Source organism: Melospiza georgiana, chromosome 3 (assembly GCF_028018845.1).
Source record: "Melospiza georgiana isolate bMelGeo1 chromosome 3, bMelGeo1.pri, whole genome shotgun sequence".
Lineage (NCBI taxonomy): Eukaryota > Metazoa > Chordata > Aves > Passeriformes > Passerellidae > Melospiza > Melospiza georgiana.
Window position 1 is genome coordinate 3,787,126 of NC_080432.1, and position 12,193 is coordinate 3,799,318.

The 12,193-nt window shown below is 41.8% G+C and overlaps 1 protein-coding gene across 1 annotated transcript in view; it reads left to right on the forward strand.

Annotated features, from left to right (window-relative positions):
- The first annotated feature begins 401 nt into the window (after positions 1–401).
- PKHD1 (PKHD1 ciliary IPT domain containing fibrocystin/polyductin) overlaps positions 402–12,193 on the forward strand; it is a 238,083-nt gene continuing 226,291 nt past the window's right edge. The window contains 10 exon segments of the mRNA XM_058020892.1: positions 402–453; positions 1,485–1,562; positions 2,459–2,603; positions 4,304–4,403; positions 6,485–6,542; positions 7,415–7,493; positions 9,655–9,729; positions 10,417–10,481; positions 11,106–11,145; positions 11,967–12,037. Coding sequence (XP_057876875.1) covers positions 402–453; positions 1,485–1,562; positions 2,459–2,603; positions 4,304–4,403; positions 6,485–6,542; positions 7,415–7,493; positions 9,655–9,729; positions 10,417–10,481; positions 11,106–11,145; positions 11,967–12,037 — 763 coding nt within the window.

Genomic DNA, 12,193 nt, shown 5'->3' on the forward strand with positions numbered 1-12,193 from the left:
TGATGGAAGGTGTCCATGCCCATGGCAGGAGGTTGGAACTGGGTCATCTTTAAGGTCTGTTCCCACTAAAACCATTTTGTGATTTAGAAATGAGGCCAAATTAATGCACCCATGCTTTTTCCATACCGCGGGTGAAGGCAGGAGAAGTTGTCAGTCTGTCCTTAAATGTTAGATCAGCACCTGATATGGACTTTATAAAGGAAATGTGTGATATCTCTGGCTATGACAGCAAGTAAGACCTGGTCTGCAAGAACTCAAATGTTTAAATTCTTAAATTATTAGAAGAGTTCACAGCTCCCACAGGTTTGCAGTGAAAAGAAAGAATACAGATTTCTTTTTTTTTAAGTTACAGGGAAGGTCCTGGAGCCAGACTCTTGTGAATTCCTCATCCAATGTTCAAGATGAACCTTTGGAGAACTTTCCTGCTGAGTGCTGGGCTGATATTCTTGGCAGGTGGGTGATGGAGAGGTGTTGTCTCCAACCACACCTGCAAAATCCAATGGGAATTAGACACAGACTGCCTGTGAGTAGTGGAGAAGAATGTCTAAAAGTTGTTGAAAACTATGGGATATTGACTGTAGCACATTGGACATTGTCCACCATTATTATTGTTTTTCCATGGCATTGTTTCCATTGCCATAGAGGAGATTTCTGGATTAATTTTAATTCTCTGTGTTCATATAATACCTATTGTTTTTTGTTTACTTGATGATAAATATGTCACTCTCTGCATGTTGATATTAAGGGTTCATGATGAAAAAGTGTCCAATATTTGGGTTTGGTGATCCATACGATGTTTGATCAGATGGCATCCAAATATAGCTAAGAAGTTGGAAATCTCGTAAAATGTTAATAAGGAAAGTGAATATCACCATGAAATGCCTTCTGGAAAATTCTGGTCAGTGGCTGCATAAAAGAAAGCCTGATTCATCTCTCAGCTTCAGAGAATAAGGGTACCCAAAATAAATCCTAAATTATCTAAAGAATTTGGTGTCTTTATGAAAAGCATGGCATAGCAGGTTATAGGTGATTAACATAATGAAGCAGGAGTTCTTTTCCAGGCATGAATGACTCTCCTTAGGACTTCAGAAGGAAACAGCTGGACAGGCTGTCTGGGACATAGGATATATTCTGCAGGCACACTTAATTTTTGGGTGCCTAAATAAATCATCTTTGAGAGATGAAGGAATAAAAATGATGTTTATCATCTTTAATTCTTGGGGATGGCAGGAGGCTCAGGCTGTACCTTGGTTCACCAAGCCCTAAAGGCATCAACACCTCCCTGAGGGGAGCTGTAAATAGGGGACAGTGGTGGGGGGAAAATGATAGGAAACATGATTCATTTGGATGGTTGAGAAAGAAGAATGGGATGAAGGGTGTGATCACAGGAAGGCAGCTCTCAGGTCACTGTGTCTCATCCTGATAAAGGTTTTTTAGATATTTGCATTTCCCTTCGGCCTGACGGAGCTGGTTTGTTTTTGCAGGGACAGCCTCAGGATCCCTTGTCAAGCCCCAGGAGGGGAGCATTGCTGGGGGAACATGGATTACCATCACCCTGGATGGTGAGCTTTAAACTGAGGAATTATGCGTTGAAATAGAATCACATAAAGGATTGAAAGGGATCTTTAAAATAATCTTTTTCCACCCCAGTGCCATGGACAGGGACACCTTCCACCAACCTAGGTTGCTCCAAGACCTGTCCAACCTGATCTTGAACACTTCCAGGGATGCCAAAATAACAGATAATCAGCTCCCTTCTGAGGTTTGTGGTTGGAGTGACAAACCCTACCCAACAGAGGCTATAACACTCATAGCATGAAATCAGCTTGAGATGATGACTTTATAAACTATTCCTGAAGGTTTATTTCTAAGCAACAGAAATCAAAATATTTACTTTATTTTTTTTTCAGACGTAGGGCTAGAAATTTCTTCCCTGCTCCTGCCCTTTTATTGAAGAAAAGGTAAAAATCTGCCCTCTTCATATGTGATGCTGGAGCATTTTAAAACTCTTATGATGAACATGAGATCTGAGTAAAAATTTCAGAAATTTGCATGTCATGTCCATTCTGGCCCCAAACCAACTGTACAAAGCTGGGTCTGATTTTGCACAGTGATGAATATTTATTCATTGTGAAGAGAGTTGGTTTCTGGATCAGCTGTGCATGGTCATTAGCTGGCACAGGCTGCCCAGTGCAAGGGTAGAGTCACCAGGGGGATTTAAAAATGCGTGGAAATGCACTTGGGGATGTGGTTTTTACCCTTCCAATCCTCTCCCCATGCCCTTGGGGGGAAAATGAGTTAGTGGCTGTGTGGGGCTGAAACATGGTTTTAAAAAGCCTGATCAAGAACTCCAAGCACTGTTCCTGGACAATCTGAGTTGTATCTCCAAAAATGCTCATTGTGTGACTGGGAGTGATTCTGTCCTCACAGAGCTCTTCTGTTTGATTTTATTGCTTAGGCTCAGCATCCCACCAGGCAGAATCTGTCTCTCCAGCCAGTGCATCCCAGCTGGAGGTGTCCCTGGTGCACCCAGACCTGCCCAGGCTGCCGTGTGATGTCTCTCCTCTGTATTTGGACTTGCCCTCCATAAGGTGCAGAACAAGGTATGATTATGATCCATAGTTACACTGTGGGTGAGACCTTGCCCTTTGTCAGACAGGATCCTCATTTTCCTTCAGTGTCTGCACAGGAAGTTTGGGAGTTGAAAGAATTCCTATGGTGTTGGAATCTGAAATGTAGGGAATTCTCAGAACTTTGGGCCTGTAAGGCAAAGTTTAGAATTAGGATTTGATCTGGGACTTTGGATAAGGCTTCCAAATTTAGTTCTTAGAAGTGAGAATATGGATTTATAGTTTAAAACAGAGGTTGGTTAAGTTAAAGCAAAGGAAAATTTAGAGTTTTAGAGTATAGTACTATATACTATATATTACTACATACAGAATATACAGTAAACATATATATATCTATATATACACTATATAGTATATATAGTATGTATAGTTTATATATACTATATATACACTATATATTATATATATGTATAATGTGTATATATACTGTATATATACTATGAAGTGTTTATATATATACTATACCGTATATACTGTATAGTGTATATATATACTATACATATATTGCATATACTATATAGTGTAGTACTGTAGTACTATATATAGTATAGTATATAGTAATATATATAGTATATTTTTGTGTTATAACATGATTGACTAATAAAACACTGTATAATAAGTTTATAAGACAAAATATTTAAGGATTGGTTTAAAAGTATAAATATCCTTGTTGATAGTGTTTTATTCATTAATAAATATTTGCTACTAGAGGTCTTGTGACCTTCTGAGCCATGTGGCGAAGATGTGAGTTGAACTCACCTTAGTTGCTTATGTAGAAGATAAGGAAAATAAGTCACATTATTTAAAACAACTCAGAAATCCTCAAATTCAAAATTCCTTCACAAATCCTCATGCTGTGGCCTCACTGAGTACCTGCTAACCTGGGTTGATTGATTTTTGTTTTAAATTCATGAAGCACAAGGAGACCTTGAGGGTCACAGTGAGGCTTCTTGAGCAGTCCAGGCTCAGACCTTCAGAGGTTTGTAGACATCCAGCTCTCAGATGCAAAACTCCCAAGGAAATCTTGGAGGAGACTCTACCAGATTTTGGTGTCCTTGACCTGTCCAAGGTGATAGAGAGAGGTTATGAAATAAATATGGTTCCAAGCACCAGCTGGGCAGTTTGAGTTGCCTGTTTTCTATCCTGTCATAGCTTTAACACAGGTGGTTGGCCTGGAAGACTGGGGTGTCTGGAGAGGGACCTAATGGGACTCTTCCATATTTTTCTGCTATGATTTGCCTGGGAGTTAATTCTGGTGGGTGCTGTGCTGGGAAACTGTGTGGAACAAGGATGCAGCTTTAATTTATGGACCAGGATCAAGATGCCCGGCAGACCCAGGGATTAATTTTATTACAATGAATAACAATTATTTTCTGTGCATGCCTAATGAGAATGCTTGTGTTTTGCATTACAATAAGTTAGGTGAAGTTCCAATGCAGTCCTGTCACCTTCTGCTCTTAACTGTGATTTCTTGCTGTGCTTCCACATTTATTTAAAATTGTTATTTTAAAGTTTGTCTTTATATGTGTGAAGTTTGGGCTGACAGTGTAAAGCTCCTTTGCTCTATGGATGTCTCAGTGGACTTGCTGTGAATGGAGACTCTGTAAAGGACTTGGCATTTTCTAAACACAGTTTGTATAAAAATAATACAATACACATTTTCTTCCACCTAGGTCTTCACCCCAGGAGGGTTTGTACCACGTGGAGGTGATCTTTCAAGGACATGTGATTAACAACCTGACTGAGGTGGAAAAAGAGAACTATTCTTTCAAGGTAATCACCAAGTGCAGAAATGAGGATAAAGAATTCAAGGTATTGAAGGGAGTGAAGCTTGAACATTGTGTCACAGGAAATACATTGAAATGGATGGTATCATGGAATGGTTTGGGTTGGAAGGGACCTCTAAGACCATTCAATCCCCACCCTAAGCTAAAGAAAGATGGAGAGAGACTTTTTGCAAGGGCATATTAGAGACAGAGCCAGGAGGGATGGCTTCAAGCTGAAAGACACTGGGTTTAGATTGGAAGTTTGGAAAAACCTCTTTAATGTGAGGCACTGGCAAAGGTTGCCCAGGGAAACTGTGGCTGCTCCATCCCTGGAAGTGCTCCAGGCCAGGTTGTGTGGGGCTTGGACCACCCTGGGACAGTGGAAGGTGTCCCTGCCCATGGCAGGGATGTGGAACGAGAACATCTTTAAGGTCCCTTCCAACACAAACCATTCTGGGATTCTGTGATCTCTTGCAGAGCAGAATCCTTAACCATGACTGTGTGCTTTGGGATGAGGCCTGGTGTTTTTGACGGTCACATCCCACCTCTGTGCTACGTTTGAGCAAAAAACCCAGCACTTTCAGTAAATTGCACATTAAAGCTGAAGAGTCATTGGGCTGTTCAGCTAGCTTGGAGAGCTGATGAAAAATCACCAGGGGATGCTGTTAATGAGGCACATTCCAAGCTAAATAAACCACAATGTGTCTCTTTGTTTTGGGGCTGGGCCCTGGGAGCTACATGTATTAAAATTAATTTTGCCTCTGCTTTAGATTGGAAAAGCTGCTGCAGGCACCAACAAGTCTGAGCAGCTCACAAGACTCTGTCAGCCAGTAGCCCCAATTTCATGCTGCTTTTGGCTTCTTTCTCCACATCTTCTGCAGCCTGGAGAATGGTGTGATGGGGCCTTTGCTCTCCAGAAGTGGCCATTGCTGGTGGAAGTTTGTGGCTGCTCATTCATTTTTAACATGACCAGGAGGGAAGGGAAAGGCTGAGTTCTGAAAGGGAATGGGCTTCAAGGAAAGCTTAGGAAAAAAACTGATATATGCAATGGTACCTTTGAATTAATGCAACAAATTAAATTTTTATGATATTTATTTGGCTGTGAGCATCATCTGTAAGTGCCAATGAGGTCTTGAGGGGGATGATAAAGGGGGTGGAGAAGATGAGCATGTCCAAAAAGGGTGGGGAAGGGTCTGGAGCACAAATCTGATGAGGAGCAGCTCAGGGGGCTCAGCCTGGAGAAAAGGGGGCTCAGGGAGGAATTTCTCACTCTCCACAACTCTGACAGGAGGATGCAGCCAGGTGTGATTGGCTTCTTCTCCCAGGTTACAAGATACAGGATGAGAAAATTGCCTCAAGTTGCACCAGGGAAGGTTTAGATTGGCTATTAGGGGAAAAATTCTTCCTCAAAAGATTGTCAAACACCAGGGAAATGGTGGAGTCACCAGCCTTGGAGGGATTGAAAAACCATTCAGATGTGGAAATTTGGGACATGTTTTACTGGGTTTAGCAGCATTGGATTAATGGTTGGACTTGATGATTTCCAAGGTTTTTTTCCTCAGAGGTGAAGTTGGTCCTTTCCCCAAAAAATCTGTTGTTTTGCTGTAAGATGGGTCAAGACAAAGTCTTTGCTCCACTGCTTTAAGGTACCAAACAAAATTGCCAAAGAGTGGCTGAAGTATTTCACATCTGTGATGATGGAATTATTCTAAAGTATATGCTATGGGGAAGATAAATTGTGTCACCATCCAAGATAAAATGCAATTTTTAACTTCAGCTAAAGCATGATTTAGAAATTTGATATTGTATTAAACTGTGCCTTCTGACATTGGATCAAGCCAGGATGGGCAATTTGGGCACAAAAGATGATGTGAAAATTTCACTAATCCAGACTGTGAATGTAGAGGGGGTAAGAAGGGAATAATTCTCCCTACTCCTTTCCCAGAGCAGGAATCTGCTACAAAGATCAGATGTGGAGTATAAATTTCTGAAATGCAGCTGCTGGCTGGGCTGTGAGCAGTGCACCATCAGGTGGGGTTGGACTGCTGCAGAAATAGCTGAAATGTCACTGCAAATTTCTCTTTGCAGTTCTCAACTGAGCAGACACCTGTGGTTTACCAAATTCATCCATCATCTGGCACCCCAGGTATGGGACTTTCTTTAATCTGTACTGCCATACAGACCTTTTGCTTATTGGGGTTTTAGATCAGGCTTTAAAGTTACATGAGAGGTCATTCACTGATTTTGGTCTGAAAAATTAACTGGAATATGGCAGATTTTTTCCCCCCTATTTCTATTATTTCTGTATTTCCAGGTTTCTTTAGGGAAAATTGAAAGTTTGATCCTCAAAGTCAAGATTAAACAAAAGATTTTGGTCTCTCAAGAGTTCTGACAGTCACATGGATGATTGTGTCACACAGATGTGCCTCAATCTAAATCAATGCCTAATTTCTAATTGTGTTCAGGTGTAGTTCAGGTCTAGATTCTCATGCCTTGCTTTAGGGTGTCAGTATGGAGGTTTCTGTGTGTTAGCTGGATGGATGTTTCACCTCTCAGTGTGAGTGAAGAGCAGGAGAATAATCTGGTCACAGATATGCCAAGATCCTTCTTTAGACCTTCACCCTGTCTGGTGTAACAAATGATGTAATTTTGGTTGTCTCATGAGGTTCTACTGTGGAATCATTTTAGAAAGTGGGGTTTAGCTAACAAAAGAGTTGAGGAAAAATTGTGAACTCTGTGCAAAATCAGATCTGCAAAAAAAATTCATTTTTCTGGAATGAATTGGGGGGTTTTTTGGTGGGAAACAAAGATATGTGCTTTGAGAAAAGTGAATTTTAAGTGCAAAATCATCTTGAGCCATGGTAAAAGCTGAGAGTACATTCAGTGCAGGAACCTCTGCAAAATCTATAAAGACCATTAATTCCTTTTGTTCCATTAATTTCCTTTTGCTCAGAAAATCTGCAAATAAGTTCTCTGCTTTTAAAAGTCTCTCTTCAATTTCCATTTCCTCTTAAACAGGAAATTTAATTCAGATTCATGGGAAGACAATTGCTGGCAGATATGAGACCCTGGACTTCAACGTGGATTATATTGATGGGTAATTATGAACACTCAGCTATCTGCTGCAGTCCCTGTAAATTGGCATTTCTTCCATCAGCCTCCTCAACAGCAATAAATTGCAACCAGTTGGCCCAGAATTGCCATTTACTTCCTTTGTGGTTTATTGCAGCTCATGAGTTGGGCTCCAGCAAACTTTGTTAATCTAATTGCAACTGGTCCATTAAACTGGTTGGTTTGTTTACTGGCAGCACAGTCAATCACAGCTCAGTGTGAATTGTACTGTAATTGCAGCTGGCTGCTGTAGATTTTCTTTTGGCTAGCAAATTAAAATTTAACTAATTAAAATAATGTCAGAGTTGAAAAGTTAAATAAATTTTCCCCTTTCCATTTGCATTTTTTTAAAAAGAAAAAAACTGATTAGTTTGAAGCAGATGCTCTGGTGAGCCAGAAGACTAAAGAGAAGTATTTTGAGACAAAAAGCTTTGTTGTTCACTGCTTTAAACATTCTGTAGTTGTTTTCTTATTCTCAGAGGTTTGATACTTTTCTAAATGTTGCTTCTGTGGTTACATGCAATAGAGAAAAGTAGCTAGGTTTAAAAAACCCCTTATTTTAGGACAGCAACCCCTTTAAACAGAGTGAATCCAAAATGAGCATCAACTCTGTCCTGCTGTGTGTCATATGTATTTCCATATGCAGGGATATGTTACCAATTATTAATTTATGATTTCTGTGTCAGTGAAGAATTAAGCCCAGGTAAGTATTTTAAAGATAAACTATTAATCCACAGTTACTCTGCTGGCAGTTTAAGGATCATTTCAGGTGTGTATTCTCAGTAGTTAGAGATTTTAATTGAAGCATCAGATATTTAACACTGATACACTTTTTAAATTACCTCTCAAGCTGATTGGAAATGTCCCTTGCTAAGTGAATAAACTCCCTGCTGGCATGAAGGAAAGTCCAGTGCAGATTCCTGCCATGCCATCCCTACCCTGTGCACATCAGCAGCCTTTGTTTGGGATCAATTATTGCTTTACCTGCCTCTGGTGGAGCCCTGGAAGCTTTGATGAGAGGGAAGAAAGGCTGCTCTGTCTGAGCACAGGCTGGATGTGCCTGCAGTGCTCTGCTGCCAGATTACTCATTTACAGCTCAGCCTCACCAAAAGGAAATGGCCTCAAAATCCCAGCATACCAGACAGGTTCCCTTTGTAACTTCACATGAATAATTTGCCCATTTTTGGTGTGTTAGGAAATAGGTACCAGGTGGGGACTTGGACTTGACCAGAGCAGTCTGCCACTCAGTCACGCTGATTCAGGATTTGGAGCAAAAAAAGGGAATGGTTTTTGTGCTTCCAAGTGTGTTCTGCACCTTTTTCCATGCTTTGTATGGGATGCTCTGGTCCAGTGATGCTGAACAAACATTTGGCAGCACTGATATTTTTTTCAGTCTTCCTTAAAAGGAAAGGTTCTCAGTATCAGCCACCTGTACTAATAAAAGCCAACTCTTTTAGGAAAACCTCATAAAACTGCATTCTGAAACATGGGCCATAGAAAACTGCAGAGTGAGGGATGGGTCATCACCAACTGTTTGCATTACAAGTTTCAGTTACCTTTTTTCCTTTAATTGGCTGTTAATTCTCAAAGAATCATTGCCAGCCTTTGTTTGCTCTGCTAATTACTCTGAATTTATTCCTCCCACCTTCTTCCTCCTCTCCAATGGAAGTTGTCCCATACAGATTATTTAAGGAACAGATATTTACATTTTTTATTAGGAGCTTGGGTGATTTCTGCTGGAAGCTGTTTGTAGTGTTTTTCCTCAATGAAATAAAGAAATGTCTGAGCTATATTTTTATTGTACTTGCTGTAGGTGGTGCTGCCTGCTGGTTTGGAAGGCGTGGGTGGGTATTGCCCTCCTGGAGTTCAGCCTTGCTCCCAGGGAGGAGGGATTGGATCATTCAGAGGTGTCTCCAAGAGGGCCCTGCTGCACTCTCACAGAGCTGCAGCCCCCACAGTATTTGGGGAATGCACTTTGCAGGTGTAGAGATGAGAGATTAGGGCATGTCCCATTTTCTAGGTTAATAAATGTTAGATACAAGTAGGGGGAAATTCCTGTCCCTTGGGAAAATATAGACTGCTGATTTTAACAGGATCAGGTTTCCATCTGCATCGCATCATATCTTTCCTGTTTATTTTTTGCCCAGGCCTGCTGTTCTTACCTCAGAAGGAGATGGATGGACCAGTATCTGCTCTTTTGCTGACAGGAGAGCTGGAACCACGTCAGTCCTGGCTTACTTTGGGTTTGCGTTGGTGCAAGGGTTCAGCACAGCTTGTGCACAAAAATATTTGTGGCTTTTGGAGAAACTTTTCTCTTTTGGCTTAAAGTGGAGACAGAGCCTGGGGGGTTATGGTCTGTGATGGGGTGGGTGAGGGCTGCTGGCTTTCTGCAGCTTCAAATGCTTAAACATAAATGTGATTTAGTGGTGGGAATTGTGTCAAATTGTGTCATTCCATGGCTCCAGAGGGTTGATGTAGTGCCAGCGTATCTGTTTTAATTTAATTTCTAATTCTCATACTTTAGGAACCTGCAAAGAAGCAAGTAAAGAGGAAACAGTTTTGTCCTTCTATTCACCCTCCCCTTATGCCTGCATTTGTCCCTGCTCAGTTTTTTATTTCAAGGGAGAGTTCTGAAGGCCACCAACAGCATCAGCTTCTAGAAACAGGTGTAAAGGAGCCATGCTGGAGCACTGCTGCTGGAAGACATCCTCCTAAGCTGCTGAACTCTTGATCTTTAGTGGGAAGATGGGTTGTTCCTCTCCCATCTCACCTGCTTCACTGTCATGTTTCTAAAGACAGCAAACCTATTTGAGTGTATAAACCCATATCTCCTATTGAGTAGTTGATTCTACTATATTTTGCTTATTTTTTGCTCCCAAGGCTCAGTGAAGTCCTTGCTCTCCCCACAGTTACCCTGTTCAGGTGAAGGATGGACTGGGGACCCTGCAGTGCCGGGTGGAAGGGAATCACATAGGTTGGTGAAAAGGGCTAAAAATCATGGGTTTCTGTCATTCCTGTAGCTCCAGAGGATGCAGGGAGGAGGGTGTCTGTCATGAGTGTCTGCTCTGTCTCCAGACTGGAATGTGGCTCAGGGCTGAGTCCATAAAAGCAGCTTCAGATCAAGGCTTGCAGCACAGCCCCTGCCCTGTTTGTGTCCCCTGCACAGCCTGGGAGGACATGAAGGGAAACCAGGATGTGATGTGGGCATTGCTGACAGCCAGCAGTGGGATTTGGGGGTCCTTGCTGAGTTCCCTGCTTTAATCCTTCTTGTCTGTGATGTCCCTTCCCTTTAGTGCTTTATTAGAGGAATAAATCAGGTGTTCTTTTCTAGTCACAGTCTCCAGTAGCAGGTGGGATCCCTTTCATTTTTCCTCAATCCAAGCACCCTGAAGAAGCTTCTAATTTCTTGTGGAGGCTTTGAGCCCCAGCCTTCCTATTTGGGAAAGATATTGTGAGTTAAATATGTAAAATAGGTTTTCCTTACTGTTGTGAGGAAAGTACAAGGAAGGGAGAATTGGGCATAGAGAACCTGGACAAGGTTTGGTAGGATTTACTTCACACTTCTGCCTGAAAGCATTGTCACTTTTCTCTCCCCCAGGGTCCCACAATGTCAGCTTCTCAGTGTTTAACAAAGGAAAGTGAGTAAAAGAAACTTTTCTCTCTTTTCCTCTGGTTTTGCATGGGAATAGAGCTGCATTTGAGTCCAGGATGAGTGAATTATGCTTTTACCTTATCATGTGTTTTATTGCTCAGAAATGAGGTTTGTTATCTTGAGGATATGGTTGTCAGATTTGGAATGACATGGGAGAATGTTTCTCCCCAAAGTATTTCCACTTTGGTGTTTTATACTTTACCTTCAGTGACCAAAACATGAGATACCTTATCTTGGACAAGGGGGAATGGCTGAAGGAGGATGGATTCAGATTGGATATTAGGGAGAAATCCTTCCCTGTGAGGGTGGGGAGGCCCTGGCATAGGGTGCCCAGAGAAGCTGTGACTGCCCCTGGATCCCTGCAAGTGTCCAAGGCCAGGCTGAACAGGGCTTGGAGCAACCTGGGACAGTGGAAGGTGTCCCTGCCCATGGCAGGGGGTGGAACTGGATGTTCTTTAACATCCTTTCCCACCCAAACCATTCAGTGATCTCTTAAATCCAGCTGAACTAAAACCTTTCACCTTGCTTTTAACTATTCATCCACATGGGAAAGAATTTAACCATAAAAGGAGGTGAAAACAGGTTCTGACTGTGTCAGAACATACTTTACAATGTGCTAGTACTTCTAATAAAGTGTTTAAACCTTTTAATGGGGTCTCATGAATCAATGTGCTGGTGAAAGGAGCTGTTGGGAGCTTGCAGAAATGTTCCACTGTTCCTCTGGAGAGTGAGCGTCCAGCCCTGCCAAATGAAGGTTTGCTTTTATTTACGTGGCCCAGGATCTCTCAGGCATTTTCTCTCTTGCAGGTCAGCAGTGCACAAAGGTGCTTGGCTCATCAGTGCCAAACAGGAGCTTTTCCTGTACCAGACTCATCCAGGTATTCCCTGATCCACCTCACTGGCACTGTCCTCCCTCAGTCCCAGTGTGATCTAGGAAAACACCTCTCACTGTTGCTTTTCCCAGGGATATAATCCTGTTTTGTCCTCATTTTGCTGTTCCACTTCCCTGGTATGGGCTTTATAAGCAAAAACCA